General features: G+C 36.8%; 1 protein-coding gene across 3 annotated transcripts in view; it reads left to right on the forward strand.

Moving 5' to 3' along the window:
- Positions 1-7,576: 7,576 nt before the first annotated feature.
- LOC148233063 (SLIT-ROBO Rho GTPase-activating protein 1-like) overlaps positions 7,577-17,990 on the forward strand; it is a 76,187-nt gene continuing 65,773 nt past the window's right edge. For all 3 annotated transcript variants that reach the window (XM_088190206.1, XM_088190209.1, XM_088190213.1), the window contains exon 1: positions 7,577-7,779. In XM_088190206.1, the coding sequence (XP_088046332.1) occupies positions 7,698-7,779 (82 nt within the window). In that variant the 5' untranslated portion in view covers positions 7,577-7,697. The remainder of the gene's footprint in view (positions 7,780-17,990) is intronic.

Genomic DNA, 17,990 nt, shown 5'->3' on the forward strand with positions numbered 1-17,990 from the left:
TTGCAAAATTTTAAGATATTTTATTTTTAAAGCAAAATAGTTCATAGGGCCACAATTTTTTTTTTATTTTTCGTTATCTTCCCAGGAAAGTGTATAGTTACATTTGACAGAACATGCTATTAAAGCAAGTATCATATAATATAATGGGGAGGGGGGAACTTAGTTTTTGCTTGGGGCGGTAAATAAGCTCTGCCTAAAATGTACTTCTGTACTTTTTACACAGTAATATGAACCGAGCGAAGAACGGTCCAATTCGTTTGTACAAACACCGTTAAAGGCTCTCTGTCCCTTGCATCTGCAATTATACTGCGTTTAGGAAGTTCGCCCAAAAGGAATAAATGTCAATACAACACCGGCGATATCCACACTATTATGGACACAAATAACGAAAGAATGTACACTCATAAATATATCTGTACCTCAAATAATGGTCTCCTGTTCAAACAAGTATAAATTATCGAAAAACTTTCATAATATTTATATTTTACAATAATTATGTTACACACAGAGTTTTCTATTTATATATGTATGTGTAGAGTAGTAGTCGCTTGTAGTAGTCGGCTTGAGCTCCGGTCACACGTCTGTCTGGAATGGCGGGCGCCGTTGGATCTCCCACCCTCTAACCCACGATCGCAATGCACGCCCGCCAGTGTTGCCACTGCATTGCGGATTAAGGGTTTAACAATCGGCCATCCTGAAACAATTAATGTCCTCATTAACAGAATTCGCCTAGCCGTCGTTTTTTTTTTTTTTTTTTTTTTTTTTTTTTTTTTTTTTTTTTCAGTGAAGTTACTTAATACTTCACTCGTTCGAATGATCTTAGAGTTCACTCGTTCGAATGATCCTAGATTACCCACCAACTAAATCTGTCCCTAGATCGATAAAACTCACCCGCCTAATTGATAGATCCTAATTTCAGATTACCCACCAACTAAATCTGTCTATTGATCAACAATTTTAACCCAACTAATTGATAAATCTTTATTTATCTGATTCGTCACCTCCTAAACCCACCATGAGATTAAAACAAATCTCAGCCGCCTACCTGATAGATCTTAAGCCACCAGATCTGTCACAACATAAAACCTTTTAACTCTTACAGATCAATCAAATATTTAGGCATTAGATTCGTCACCCCCTAAACCTATCATAAAATTAAACAAATCAAATCCACCAACTTGATAGATCTTAAGTTATCAGATTTGTCACAACATAAACCATTTTAACCGTCAGACCAATCAAATCGCCAGTTATCAGACTTGTCACCTAAACCTGTTCTAAAATTAACCAAATCCAACAAATTAAATTCACCTATCTGATATAAATCTTTAGCTATTAGATTCATCACCCCCTAAACCTATTCTAAGATTGAACAAATCTCACCCACCCAAAAACCCGTTTGATACATCTTAACTTATTAAAATAAACCTATTCAACTTTCTAATAGATCAATCAAATCTTGTCGTCCGGCTCGGTTGTTTTCAGAGTCATCCGAGTCTCCACCTGACGAATCACCTGCATGAAATGCTCCGCTTTGATAACTCCGCAAGGCATCGACCGCTACGGTCGCTTTAAACCGTTTATATCCCCTAACACCCTTAAGCGAAATAATCTGATACCTATCATTACCTAGCTCTTTGAAAATTTTGTATGGACCATCGTATTTATTTGCCACCTTCCGATTAATACCTTTCTCACCAGGCGCTGTAGCAGCTTGGCGCCATAGGACTAGATCTCCGACCTTATGTTTAGTAGCTACCTTTCGTCGTTTATCAAACCTAGCCTTCATTCGTGCTGCTATGCGCTGTAGTGTTTCAGCTGCTTTCCTCCGTCTCGCCTGCAACCGATCTCGCCCCGCCTCGGCAGTATGATCCCCTGTGGACAACTCTGCCATCCGCCCGCTTTGATAAGAAAACATCAAATCCGCCGGTGAAAACCTAGTGCTAGAATTAGTGGTATGATTAATACCCCATACTATTTCAGGAAGTTGCTCGTCCCATCTCGCCTCAGCAACCGCACTTGCCGTAATTGCCTCGATTATTGTGCGATTCGGTCTTTCCACCTGACCGTTGGCTCTCGGTGTCGCTACTGCATTCATGACATGCTTAATCCCTTTGTCCTGTAAGAAAACAGTAAATGCCCTACTAGTGAATGCCAAACCTTGATCCGAAACTATACGCCGTGGATATCCAAATTCACCAAACACCCATCTAAGGTTTTCTATCGCTTCCATCGAGCTCAGCGTGCGAGTAGGTTTCACAATGGTATACTTAGTAAAGCCATCTACCACCATTAATAAATAGCTATTCCGTTTCACGCTTTTAACAAAAGGCCCTAAGTGATCTATATGCACCGTATCAAAAGGAACCGCTTGTTTCTCATAAGGATGTAGAAATCCTTCCCTGCGTCCATAGTCACCCTTAGCATACGCGCAGTTTAAACACGCCTTCGTATATTTATGTACGAATTTTCTCATCTTAGGGAACCAATAAGTTTTCCCAATCAGTGAAAGACACCTTTCGAACCCAGGGTGTCCGATCTCGTCGTGATGCTTACGCAGTAGATTAAATTTAGCCATCGCCGGAACATATAGACGATCTCCTAGCGCAGTCTTGCGATATAAGCGCCCCTCTTTCACTGCAAAATGTGCCCTAATATCTGCCTCAGCTTGTCGATTCTCTAACGCTCTAAGAATCCTTTGAGCTTTCTCATCCTGTAACTGCACTAACATAAACCAGTCCGCCTCGGTCCCGTCAATCAAATTGACTGTTACAGGGTTTCGACTTAAAGCATCCACATGCTGCATCTTTTCGCCAGGACGATATTCTACCTCCATATCGTACTCCTGTATGGTGAGCCACCACCGTGCTATACGAGGTACTAAATCTCGTTTCAGCAATGTTGCCCTAACTGCTGAGCAATCAGTTACAACTTTAAAATGAACTCCCAACAGATATACTCGAAATCTCTTCACCGATTCGACCACAGCTAATGTCTCTAACTCATAGCTATGATACATTGACTCCGCTTTTGTTGTCGCTCGGCTGAAATATGAAATTACTTTCAATTCGCCCGTTGCCTGCGCCTGTAGAAGAATACCGCCAAGACCCAATTTACTTGCATCTGTATGTAACTCAGTTACAGATGTACTGCAATATGACGCCAAAATTGGTCTGCCTGCTAACTGGCGTTTCAGCTCATCGAATGCATTCTGTTGAACTTCGCTCCATTGCCAGTCGACATCCTTGGCTGTGAGTTGAGTAAGAGGCCTCGCTATAATCGCAAAGTTCTTAACAAATTTGCGAAAGTAACTCGCCAAACCGATAAATTGTCTCACCGTATGAACATTGGTCGGGGTAGGAAAATCAGAAACTGCTTTGGTTTTCCTCTCGCCAGGTCTTATTCCCTCGCCGCTTATCTCATGTCCTAGATAAGAAATGGAATTTTTCAGGAAAGAACATTTTGCTATGTTCAGCTTAAAACCTGCTCGTTCTACCAGTGTCAACACCCGCTCCAACAAAATCAATCCTTCTGCTACTGTCGATGAAGGAATTAACAGATCATCCATATAAGCCAGAATCTCCTCATGCTGCATTCCACCAAGCATGTTATTCACAATCCTCTGAAACACCGCCGGCGAATTTGCCAAACCAAACGGAACACGCAAGTACTCATATTGCCCGTCCGGAGTGATAAATGCCGTTTTGTGGACCGAATCGGGATGCATCGGAACCTGATGATATCCCTGCGCCATGTCCAATGTTGTGAAATAGATCTTTCCACTTAATCTATCTAAATGATCCGAAATCAATGGCAATGGATACCTGTCCTTCACTGTTGCTGCATTTAACGCCCTATAGTCTACACATAACCTAATACCACCATCCTTTTTGTTAATCAATACAATCGGACTCGCGTAGTTTGACTGGGACTCCCTAATGACTCCACTATCTAATAATCCTTTAACCTTTTCTCTAACTCTCTGTCTTTCCACATAAGATAGACGGTATGGTCGATAATACACCGGCGTCTCGTTAGTGAGTTTAATTTCCATTTCGCCTAAGTGAGTCAAACCTAAATCACTCTCGCTGGAAGAGAAACAGCTCAGCTTATCCTTGAGAAGTTCGACTAGTTTCACCATGTCCTCATTCTCGATATTTCCCACATCCAAGTCCGAATTATTAAGTGATATGATGGTACTTACAGTTGTTGTGGTCTTAGCTAACAAAGGCTCCTTTAGTTGTATAGCTCTGCACCTGGTCGCCCTCGCCACCAATTTTCCTGCTTTCCAGTTAAGTTCTCCACTGCCCAGGTTGGTGACTTTCACTCCTATTCTCTCCGCCGCCTGTAGAATACCACTGGGGATGGCTACTGAGGATCTGCCGTCTTCGAACACTTTCGCGCTCATCTCGTAATCTTCGCCTGGCTGAGCCCCATCGATGATGACGTTTACTATTTCGGTCACTCCGTTCGGTATCGTCACATCTTCTGACAAGAGGACCCTGTGTCTCACGTCCTCGGGCTCCAACGAGATGTTCTTCAGCATGTTCGAGACGTCCTCCTTGAGCAGCAGCGCCTTGCCGCCCTGTACCACCAGTGATACTCCTTCTTCCCCTAGCGCCGGTTGACCTATAATCAGATCCGCATTAGAAATATTGCATTGCGTCACCAACGCCTCAATGCTCAAGTCTATATCGTCAATTGTTAAAGTAAACGTAGATACGCTGTCAGCTTTCCCAATTCCGCCACCAAATCCTCTGAGGAGAGTCAGCTGTGGTACCATTTGCAGCTTCAAGCGATTGGCACAATTTGCTGATAACAAATTATGCTGACATCCAGTATCTATATAAACTTTGATTTCATTCCCATTCACGCATCCCTTCTTTCTGTATATAAGGTCTAAATCAGTACTCACCAGTTTAACATCGACGGTGCGCCTCTCCTTAGGGTCTCGTCGCCGTTTAGTTAAAACGTTTCTTACCCTACATTGCCGATGGGTGTGTCCGCCTTTGCCGCACAGCATGCACCGTTGCATCCGAGGTTTCGGGCAGTCTCGGCTGAAGTGATTGCCATACTTCTGGCAATTGTAGCACCTGACCAGTCGCTTTTCAGTCGTCGCCTCGACTTCCTCAGCTGCGGGCTCCGCCCTCGCTCGCTTCGGCTTGGAGTGATAACTCCTCGCCCTGATGGTCTTCGCCTTAGTGAGTTTCCTCTCTCCGGAAGAACTGGACGACCGTGATGCATAAGTGGCCACGAACTTCGGCGACTTATAGTCGTCGAGACCACTCAGCAGCCTGTTATACAAATCTTCAGGGTCCTCGCTGACGCAGGCATAGGCGTTAGCGTGCAGCTCGTCAGGCAGTCCAAATATGATGCATGACACTGCTTTAGCGCCAGTCAAGTCGCAGCGCTTGCACATCGCCAGCTTCTCCCTATAATAAGTCGTCATCGACTCGTCATCCTTCTTTTTCGTCGTTATCATTTGAAACAACGTCGCCGCGAAGCCATCTCTCCTTGGGAAGGTACGCCGCAAGCTGGTCTTCCACTCTTCCCAAGTGAGGTTATACTTCGTAAGATGACTGTACCATTCTTCGGCCGCCCCTTTCAACTTCATCTGCATTAAGCAGGATTTTTCATAATCAGTCCAATTATGCGCCAGGGCCATCTGCTCGACCATCGCTATCCACTGGTCCACCTGCAGGCTTTTGTTGTCCGGGTCGAACGGCTTCACAATGTCGATAGGCGCTCGGAAACCTGCAATGCCGGGCCCCGCGATTGAGGAGGCCTGGATAACTTCCTGCGCCGGACCGCTAACGGGCACCGCCGGCTCGACATTTCCCTCTGCACCTGGGATTCCGGACCGCCGAATGATTGCTTCGAGGCGGCGCACTATCCGGTCTTCGAGCATCTGCAACGCGTCGACCTCATCTCCCGACATGCTTCCCGCCCGAATTTCCGCCGCGATGTCCGACTCCACGTCCATCTCGAGGATGTCTTCGCGGACGAACCTGCTAACCGCCCTATTCAACGATTTATTAGGACTTACTTGTACTCCGGGGCCACCCCTACCGCCAAGGTCACCGCTAGTTCCGGGGACGCCTCTCCCTGCATGGTCGCCCCTTTCAATAACATCGCCCCTCCTCGCATCGCCGCTAGTTCCGCTAGTTCCGGGAGCTTCTCTTCCTCCCAGGCCGCTACTTCCGTCGGCGGCGTTGTTTACGTTTTCTTTGTTGGCGGCCATCTTGTTTGTTGTGGCGTCGTTAGCAACAAAGCACGCGAGATTCAAAATGCGCCGTTAGACTTCTGCAGCCGGTTCTCAGCACACGCGAGTAGCACGATCAGCCCGATCCCACTTCTGAATTGTTACACACAGAGTTTTCTATTTATATATGTATGTGTAGAGTAGTAGTCGCTTGTAGTAGTCGGCTTGAGCTCCGGTCACACGTCTGTCTGGAATGGCGGGCGCCGTTGGATCTCCCACCCTCTAACCCACGATCGCAATGCACGCCCGCCAGTGTTGCCACTGCATTGCGGATTAAGGGTTTAACAATTAGGTAAATAAATATAACGTATTATAATTTTTTGTAATAAATACTGAATGAGTCATTTAAGTAATCAAAATTAGAATTATTTTAAATGGTAATCGTAAATTTTACATATTATCTATATAGTAAAAATCAAAAGTTATGTTTTTTAAACAAGTTTACGCAAAAGCCCAAAACGAAATATATGTATCGGACTTATTCCACTTTCATAATAACCGGTTCATGTACTATTTTTGCCCCCTTCCCCTAAAATCAATCGCCCCTGTGCTTGCTTGAGATGATATTTTTGATATTTGTGAACATGCTAATTAATTTTCTTATTTGTTCATTTAATATTTTACGTGTACATATTATATTTTTCTAAATTTATAATTGTAATACATCAAATTGTAACGGCAGAATGAGTTATTTCTTACTCATGCGGAATTACGTAAATTAATAAATTTAAAAAAATATTATCAGCGCCACGCTCAGAAACCAGATTGTTATGAACAGTTATTTTGATTCTTTGTGCTTTTGGCCCTAACGTCTGTGAAAGTAGCTAACAGCGTTTTGCTACGTAAATACGTTTTAAAATTTAAAACCTAGTTTTTTTGCTGTTAGTTTTATGTCGTCGATAGCACTGAATAACACACGATGACACTGATAAACGGTTTATTGCGATTTTTAACCAATGTTTGAAAAATAAACACGCGCACAGAGATAAAAAAGTAAGTTTTAAATTTTAAAACAAATTTATGTAGCAAAATATTGTTGCCCACTTTCGCATACGTTAAGGCCAAAAGCAAAACAAATGTTCATAACGATTTGTTTTTTTAACGTGACGCCGATAAAATTGAAGAGTACCATATTTTTTTAATAAAGTAATTTGTAATTTCAATTAGAAAATAATACATTATAAATTCGAGATAATATTACCATAATTAATCATAGACGCTGATCGCCTCGAAAATATACGGAGAGCACATTGTTTGACAAATGACAGCTCACAGTGTTCAGTTATGAAATTTTGAAAAGTGAACGTTAGCGTTCATAAACCGCTCCGCAGTCGCCGCGTATTCGTCGCAGGGTGAGGTTGTGTGTCTGCGCCGGTGTTGCATTCGAGTTGTTCGTGAACGCCGTCTCGCGATGTCTGAGTGAAGTGCGTCCACAATGAGTGCCGCCGACGAAGACCTCGACATAAAGTCGCCGATGAAGCGCATCGGATCCACCAGGAAGCTGCTAGCCGTCAGCAGTGAGTTTATTTTTTATTTTTCGCGGACACTATTTTCGTATCCACATTATGTGTATATGCGCTCAAAATATGTACAAACTCGCCTTCGCTGTCTTTCACAACACCGGAACGACTCGTGGATTATCTTAAAAGTGAATAAAAAAACATTCAAAAGTTGTGAATTTTTGTTCAGTGCTACCACCGTTGAAAACCGATAAATTAACTTTGATATTTTGACAGTTTAAGCCAATTTGTTATTTTTTCAAATAGTGTTGCCATCGTTTAAAATGATCGATTGATTTATAATGCATAAACTACAATTATATTGAATGAAAATCGCGCAATTTCATTTGCATTGTTGAGTATAACTTATCATAAAAATATATTTTAATTAGTTTTTTCTTGTTCGCGACTCATAGCAAAGAACAATGCGTCGATTTAATCTATTGTCTGTATTAAATTGAAAACGCCACTAGAGCGTTTCATATCTATTCATACACAGGCTATGGAGAGACATTCTATGTGCATCGCCTAGATGCGAGCATTTTAAGATTAAAGTTTCCAAATATGTATTCATTATTTTTAAATATTTTAAGATCAATAAACTATTCGAATATATTCGTAAATAAAGAAACAAAAAATACAGCATGAATAATGAATACATGTATTCAATACAGAAAATAATCACAAAGTTTATATTAATTATTCTTGCTGCAGAAAATACTCATTTAGTTGCTGTTGTTTGAAATAAATTATGTACTTTAAATATACTTTATTCTTATTGATTTTAAATATATAAAAAGTCGATACTAGCCATTAATAAAAAGTTATTTGTTTAATGTAATACTTGGGTTCAAATCCCATAAGGACCGTAGCGTCTTTCAATTTACATATATTATGTCTGAGATATGGAAACTAGTAGTTATATTATAATTATAATTCCGATCGATCATAATAGATTAGGTTTTCGTAGATTTACCTCATCTCGTGGATGAATATCGTGATTAATAATTAAAATAAAATTGAGCTAGGTCGTGCATCTATTGATTGTAAGCTGTAGTAATAGTTTATAAGTGATAAACTAAAAGTGATTTACAGACTTTAATTATTCTCATAATTTCAGTAGTTGTTGATTGTGTTTAGACCGTTCTAAGGAAGAGTGATTTTTTCTTTATTTTTTATTAAATTTGTTTCTATTTTTTATGGTGTCGACAAAAGATTTACTTATCTTTTTTACGAATATATGGTGAAACACAATGGTGCAGGTCGCGATAAATATCAATTTGGCGAAGGTACTATTAGTGATAGAACTGTTAGGCGTTGCTTTAAGAAGTTTTGTACTGGCGATATTAACCCTGAAAGGAGGAATGATGAAGCCCTACGTCTGCTGTCGATGAAAGAAAATTGAGTAACATTTTTGAAGCTAATCCACAAATAAATGTTTGGACAGTCGAAGCAGACTCAATGGTTTCCCATTTCACGATATCTGAATGCTATACAAAAAGTAAAAAAAATGTATAAAGGAATGGTATGGCTTTAGATATGTTTTTTTAAATGACACATTAGTTAGTCTAATGAGTAAATTTAGTGTACTAATACGTAGGAAGCTCTCAGTTATTATTATTATTATTATTAAGAAAGAGTTATAATTTAATGACATGAAAATGGTTAAATTATGTACATAAATTACATGAATATACATAATGTTTCAGTGCATTTTAACACATTCTTTATCTCAACAACTCCGGCATTTCATCTGTATTTTAATTATAAATGTAATACATACGCAATGCTTGCGATAACGTTTATCGCGGCTCATTTCGTGCACATAAATGTTGTTAAAATCTGTCGACGTACGTTTTATTTATGCTGCAAAATACCAAAACTAACTAGTCGAACGACAGGTAATCTAATTACGTATTATGAATCAGCGCCGAAGGGGACTTACCCTATATGCATGATGCATTTTTTCAGAGGGTACATGTTTTCACCTACCCTTGGGCATATTAATTTAACTTGTCTGCGAGGGCAGTGCAGCGAAAGGGGTGCAAGACAGTGCAAGTTTTGAGCGCCACTATTGAACAAGAACGCCAGTCCGTCGAATATGTAGTTAGCTTTTGAGTCGATGCACCTAGGAGACTGGAAAACGAAAGTTAATTGCTTGTGCAAAAGAGAATGATAGGGTGAATGATTGTCATTATTTGATCTGAAATCAACGCTAGAGATTGAACTAGTACAGGGAACTACATTTTAAATAAAAAAGTGTGCATATATTGATTAATTTTAATATTATTATGTCATAATAATTAATTTTTTAATGTTTTAACTTAATAAGATTGCGTAAATGAAAGGAGGTATCGTCTATAGTTCGGTAGATAGGGACAGGTTGCCTGTCTATATCTATACGGCTAGTAAAAATTGAATACATATTCACTTGATTGATATTTGAGCTAGCATTATAAAGATTTAAGATCTCAATTGCACATTCTTATGTGTGAAAGAAATATTTTATGAGATTTGTGTCTTTTCTTTTCGAATATCCTTCGTGTAGTACGTCATTAATGAATTGAAAGAATGTAATTTGAATACTGTAATGTGATTGGTTCTAAAAAACTAACATATTTCTATTCGTTTCCATTTTTATTTTCAATGAATACCGAAATATTCTAAAACCTTTGTTGAGTGCATCGACATTATAATAATGATGCTTGTATTATCTTACAAATCCATAAAATAAATATATTGCCAGTGGTTCTGGTTGAGTCATGCCCTAGTTAGATAGAGTTTTGCGGCGTCCATAACGTTTTGCGTATTAAATGTTCAATTAAACGTGTCACTCCATCATCCTTTGCTTCAGAATACCATAAATAATCTTAGTCATCTGAAGAAATTGTTCTTCTCACGTCGTCAATCATCTCTCTAACAGAAAAAAAACAACATTGAAAGCAAACACAATGCTTCTGAAGACTTTTTTTTAAACAACTCGCAGACAATGGTGAATTTTGATATGAGGTTGAGTTTCCCCAAAAAAAAGAAGGTTCTCAGTGAATCATTGTAAGCGAGCAGTATGTGCACTTTCTAGATTTATGATTGCGTTTATTAGAACCACTGCGTTCGCGGTATAAATCCTTTGCAATGGAATGATGAGGTGCATTTTTGCACGATTCTCAACCTCAAGGATAAGAGAAACAACCGTAAATGCTATTTTGTAACGGAATCAAGTCAGCAATGAGGTATTACTTTGAGAAACAAAGAAATAGTAGTTTGATCGATTCAGTCTGAATGATGAAAGTATGATATAACTTGATCATGAGTGCTATTAGATATTTAACATATTAAAAAAACGATTCCAATTGTTGTATTCATATATTTTTAGAGGGAGAGTAGACGCCCCTAGATTAATATATACATAATTTAACATACATATCTTGTTTACATTTACATACGTAGAATATAAATTGCCTATGTCCATTCATTCAAAGTGAACTGAATGCTTTAGTGCTATAATATTATAAATATATTGTTGAATGTTGATAGCATTTAAACAATCTTCCTTACATTCAGGTACTTCTAAAAATACTTTATACGCTGATCTTTTGTTGTGTTGTCTAAGAGTACCTTGTCGGAGTAAATTGTCGGAAATAATAATTTTGAAATACGGGCGCCAATTCTTTCTTTTTTTAGAATAATAAATCTAGAAAATCATTCGCCTTTGATCGTCCGCTTCTGGGTGCCTCCTCAATTTTTATATCAGGGGGCAGAGCAACGCTCGCCAATTTATTCCAATGAAATATATTCCTATATTACTCACTATTTTTTGTCAGTCGGCGTTGAAAATTGTAAATCTATTTGTTTAAAATGCGACATATTTTTTTAGTAGATAGAGAAATACAAAGACCGGTCGATTGTTTTTCATAATCAAGTTATTGTATTGTGCGCGTTCATTATACCTTCACTTAACCTATAAATAATAGTGACTTTCTTGTCACACCAACCTATGTATTATTGTTATAATATTTATTACTCGCAGCAGCCAAAGTCACTTTAAGATCATATCACTTTTTTTCCATTGTATGGATATGATGAATTCTAGTAATAAATGAGTTATTATATTTTTAATTAATACAGATCAGGTGCAGCTCGAAAGGGCAAAGTTTGCGAAGAACAGCTTTCTCCAAAAGTTAAAATTTCTGTCCATTCCAGTTCAGCTTACTTAAAAATTAATGCTTATCTTGTTGAAACGCGATACAACGGAAGTATCGCATATTTCAGCGCTTGTCAAACTGCTGTATTACCATTTGGGCAATTACAACGGTCCGCTCTACTATGAACGTAATCGAATAATAAGTTTGTTTAACTAATCTAATTATACTGTGCATATAGTAACCAACTTTTGTACTTTGTGTATATGTACAGCAACCACAGGACAAAAACCGGTCGCCAGGACCGTCGATTGTGTCTCTCGGTTCTTTGTCGACAAAGAAAACTAGTTTGGACAAGGATGCTCCACATTCGCCTCGTTTCGGAAGCTAGGTTGCTATATAGCACCAGTGCCATTAGGCAAAATTAATTATTTGCGACATAAATTCGGGAGGCAGTACCCGACGACAGCGACGGCGCGTGACGCAGTATTTTCCGTACTTAATTAATTAATCCGAATATAACTCGCGAGCACACGAGATCGCAGGCCCCTAGAGAGGATATTATAATTTTTAGGGCAAAGTTTGTACAAATTAATAGCTTAGCTTGAAATGTTTGCTATAAGGGAGGATTATGGTAATTTAATTAAATTTTTTATTACAAATCTGACCATCATGACTTGACAAATTTTTAAAAACCATTAAATAAACAATCATTTGTGGGAGCCTATTTACTAATATATGTATTATATTTATTTTATTATGGCCAAAACCTGGTGGTACTCTGGTAACACCGACGTGACAGCGGCACATTATTTGGTGGACGACGGATAAACAACGGCCAGTGTTGCCTCATCAGTATTTGAACATGTAAACAATATACTGCAGCAGCTCAATCCGTATATAATTGCCATCCGTCCATCAAAAAATACCATTAAATATTTAAATACAATAAAAAAGAATTATGGTGCACACCTAAAATAGATAAGCGTAGCTAAGTATATTCTACGCTGAGTATCTAATCAACTGTATCTCAACGTTCCTAGCAAAAAAGCACTAGAATACGGTTAAGACCCATACTCTAAATATATCTGATAAATTTTAATTGAATTTTCTTTAACAACAAAGAGTACTTCGCTTTACTTACATTCCAAATTGTCATTAAGGAAAATATAATTTTTAAAATATGGTAACTATCCTTACCAATATTACTATGGACTTCTAATATGAGAATTCTGATCAAAGTATATTCAAACCGAATTTTGGTCATTAGGAGAGCGCAAAAACGATTATCACTCCTCAGCAGGAAAAAAATCACGTCAAAAGCAATAAAATCGTGACGGCGATTTTTGACTTCTGAGAAGTGATACTTGCCATTTGCGCTTTCCTATTAAGCAAAATTTGGTTTAGATGTGATTTACTCGATTCTCACTCGTAATATTGTTATAAAAAGTTTTAATATAAAAGCTTGATAACTGAGCGTTTTCACCGCGTTGACACGATTTTATTGCTTTTGACCTGGACTGGAAATTCACTATATGGCAACACTGATTAGTAAAAAAAACACGACTAATTATCAAGTAAATATTATGAATAGATATTTTTATTAATTTTTAATGCCTAATTAAAATATTTCGCATAAAATAAGATTTCAAAAAATATGTCGCAACGGTGGCTAATTTTTATATTTATTTGTAGCATAGAAAGGGTTAACTCGTACCTATTATTATTTATTTAAGAAATTATATTACGATGGTAAAAAATATATATATAAAATTCCATTTTTGTCATGAGGCCCGGAATCATTGTTTTCCCAGGGCACGGGTTCGTTCTCAGCGGCCCTGCTCCCAAGTCATCGACGGTAGTATTTCTACACCTTCGCTTATACCCTATACTGTAAGAGAATTCCGCCGGCAAAGAGATCTGAAAAATTTGCCGATTCTGAAATGCAGTCGATTGTCGATCGACTACCTCCACAGTGACCTCAAATATTTTTGTAAAGAGAGTGATTCTGAATTTCTGCAACACTTTCATCGGCATATAATAAATATTGCGAGTTCTTAATTTTCCTATGTATGTCGTTAATAAAGAGCAAAATGGGCAAAGGACTAAAAGATTGGATCTTTATGGTACTGGCGATATACTCATCGGAGCGACAATTATCATAGCTCACTTATTTATAGCTTATATACATTTTTTTAAATTATATTCCATTTCTTATTATACAATTTGAATATTTGCCTTGAGGTATTCATATATAACGCGGATAAACGCGTTTCTAATAATAATCATGTATGTTTTTATGCCTTTGTCAGATAAGCATATTTCAGTTCAGAACCATAAATCATTCGTAATCAATTTAGATAGAGTTGTTTTCTCTCTACGCAACCAAAAATCTATAATAAGTTCCCACAGTCGCATTCAACGAAAGTTCAAAACAAGCTCAAAGAAGCGAAAAGCAATCGCTAACACTGTCAAATATGACGAATGCGTCGATAAAGCCAAGATACCCATCGTCGTGATTCCTGTCACGTGTATACAGTACCGCTGGCGAAAAAATGTTTACAATAATGTCGAAGCTTGAATAACAATCGCAATCTGTCTATCGCCTTCTGCATCTGGTTTCCGCAGGATTGCGAAACCGCGAAAAGTAGCCACTACCGAGTTCATGTTAATCTTGAAACTCGAACCAGGAAACATCAAGGATCGTTGACACAGTCGAACGGGTTTATTATTGCACATTTGACCGAGCTCGCAGAACCAAACCTAACGATTCGCCTGATTTGAGACGAGAAGCCATTTTTATATGTATATATTATGGCAGATGGTTTCGATTGTTAGCTATCGACGTTGGCAAATCTATAAATATGTATCTATATCGGAAAGATATTTCTAACAAGATACTTCAAAATTTCTTTCTCTTTCACACAGATGCTCTCATGGTTTAAGGCAGGGGTGACAAAATACCTTATTTGAAGAGAGTTGATTTTGGATATCGTGTTAATTAAATTTCGATAATATTTTTGCAGTTTGGTTAAACATATTATAAATCTACCACATTTGAAAAATTTTAAAATTCAGTTAGTAAAATCTGAAAAAATTGAGCAAGTCGCTATAGTACCAATCAACTTATTTAAAATTGTAGTTATGTATGTTTCTAAATAATGTAATATAAAAATACTGTAAGCAAAATCCTTTTATGGCCACCATGAACATTATATTAGGAATAAAAAGCCCAACGAAAGCTCTAACAAGGCAATATAAAATGTGTCCTATAAGAAGCGACATTAATGGTGTTGACTACAAGGTGTGGCATTTTACTTTATATAATAAAGAAGATTACTGCTTAATTTTTGCTGAAATTGTCTTACCTTTAAAAGCTGCACCCAGTAGGTGCTACTCTTTATGTTCCATAATAATTCTTTATGTAATCTACCTATATAATACATATTTAAGTGCTACTCAAATAATCCTTCATACGATGTTTATCCACAACTGAGTAAGCGAAATCTCGCAACGAATGCATTAAGCGAAGTGTTCTTGTTGTCATTTTAAGCGCCTTTGTGAGATTTAAATATGTCGAGTTGAGTTAAATCGATAAGCAGTGAAACATTTGCTGAAGTGTTGAGTCACTCTTCCACGACGACAATCCCATAAAAGCAAATCATGGGTTTCACTTTCATTCTCAGAACGAAACACACCATATGAGAATACAATACGAAATCTTTATTAACTTAGATACGTCGCGGTCCACATTTGCAGTTCATTTCTAATCCTAACTACTCTAATTATGTTCTAGTAAGAAATAAATACACCGTCTGTCCCAAATCCGCGAGAACTAATTAAAAAACAAATAGAAGACGTTTGTTATTCTGAAACATTATATTAATTTATTCGAAATACATATATTCATAGTCAATACAGCGCTATAGACGATCATAGAAAATTTTAAAATATTTTTTGTAGAAATTTACCTAGATCCACTTTATTGTTATATGTATATTATATATTACGTGAAAACCGAATTCATTCAATCGAGTTGATTTGCTTTAAAAATGGCTAAATATTTTTATTTAAGATAATTTTACTCAATAATACTGACAAATATTTTCCTAAAAATATTTTTTTAAACATTCAAAAATTTCATGATGCGCTGCAACATATACATCGCTTTTATTTTAATTGAAATTGACTGTATTCGCCTTTATGAGAGAATAAGCTATCAATATTGTTGTGTATAAGAGGACATATTTGGGTGATTTACTATTATGGAAATGCCCGGGGCGATATTCAACCTTAATCGAGGGATATCGGAAGGTCGGAAAGCCGTTTCTAAAAAAAAGTGATGGCATAGAAATTTGAAAATATGCTTTGTTGCCCTTGGTACTTAAATTTTACTGATTCTCAACATTGTCCTTTGAACTAGATTTGAAGGATATGTGCGTTCGAACGCACGCATTATTTACTACTTAATATTACTTTAAAAACACTAAAAAGTCAATAATATTTACATGAAGTAAAATATGACTTTTAGCTAAAATCAATTACTCATATGTACTCATAATATGCGTTTCATTTTCCGCAAAAGTAAGAGTTATAGTTTTATAATTATAATGTCTAGTATTCAATTCCTTGTGTATGGTTATGTATATTTTTCTTTAAATGCGAGTTGGCGTATGGTTTCTAGATTTTTAATGTTTTAGAATGTAATCCATCTTCAGAATACAGTTTAAAATGAGCGTTTGCTAAAAAATATTCATGATATTATAAAATTTATTCATTTTAGCTATAATTAAAAGTGGATTTTGCATTCTCCGTTCTTGATTTTTTTTATAAAGGTCTTCTAGTTAGGCAAAAAGTAAAAAAAAACACGTTAAAATTGCACAACATTCGCGATAAATATCAATGTTAAACAGTTTACGTGTAAATACAGCGTATACGTTTTCTGAACCCTACTGTATTGACAAGTATTTATCCGTAATCATTGATTGCATTTCTCAGTACTTTTCATCACTAATTTAGGGGTATGCTTATATTGTTTTTGAAAGATTGTCTAGTCAATTGATCTTCAACATTCGTGGTAAAAGTATTTTTAGAAATTATAATTCCAAGTCGTCCACCATTTAATTTCGATTAAAAAATTCGTTAATACTGTGTATTCCTCAATTAGGTTATCGGGAATATAATTTTTTCAATCTTCCAGCTATAACCAATCGTCAGTTCAACTGAAATGGGTGCAATAAATCACTACTCTTGGTGAAGATCAAGAGTTGATGAGTATTCTCATTTTCATTTCTCGATTTTCACGAGAAATTGTGATAAATAAAAAATATATGTAATACATAGTAAATGATTATAATAATACATCATATTATTGTAGATATATCTATATTATCGATGAACAGAGAACTGGATGATCGTTGAAAATAACAAGCGAATAATCGAAGCCAGAACCGATCAATCCATTCCTATTGATTACAGAGCATAAAGTTATGAAGGAATCTCAGGTTTCGGTACTTATACTCGAATTTCTCTACTTTACATTTTTCATATTTGGAACAAGATAAATTTAACAAACTCTTCGGACTATTGAAAAAATTATAATTAAATTCGCTAACAGGTAAATTTCATGAAAAGCCCCCATACATTCTTGAAATCTGCCGATTCCCACTCGGAGCGGTTTCTTCTTATCTCATTATTAACGTAGTTCTTAGATTACAAAAGAAAATATATTTGAGAAAATCGTAAACAATTTTTGCTATTCAAATATTTCCCTCCTCTAGATAAAGTATAAAAAAAAATGCAACAGTTGTAAAAAAATAGTTTTTACCAAAAAAAAAAGTTCTGAATATTGTTAACGCAAATATAGTATAGTTGTTTGAGATGTATTTCAGGTATAAGATTCAAAAATACCCACTTTGTAGGAAGTACTTTCCCAATAAAAATTATTATTCAAAGTTACTGATTGTAGTTTTTTGTCGCGGCTCGACTTTATTGCCTTTTGAACCTTTAAAAAGTATTAGACATGGGAGGAAATATTCAACAAATATAAATTAGTAGCAGTAAATTTAGGTATTCTATCTGAATTTTCAG

The sequence above is a fragment of the Plectrocnemia conspersa genome, unplaced genomic scaffold (assembly GCF_051122295.1).
Source record: "Plectrocnemia conspersa isolate PC_06_02 unplaced genomic scaffold, ASM5112229v1 ptg000008l, whole genome shotgun sequence".
Taxonomy (NCBI): domain Eukaryota; kingdom Metazoa; phylum Arthropoda; class Insecta; order Trichoptera; family Polycentropodidae; genus Plectrocnemia; species Plectrocnemia conspersa.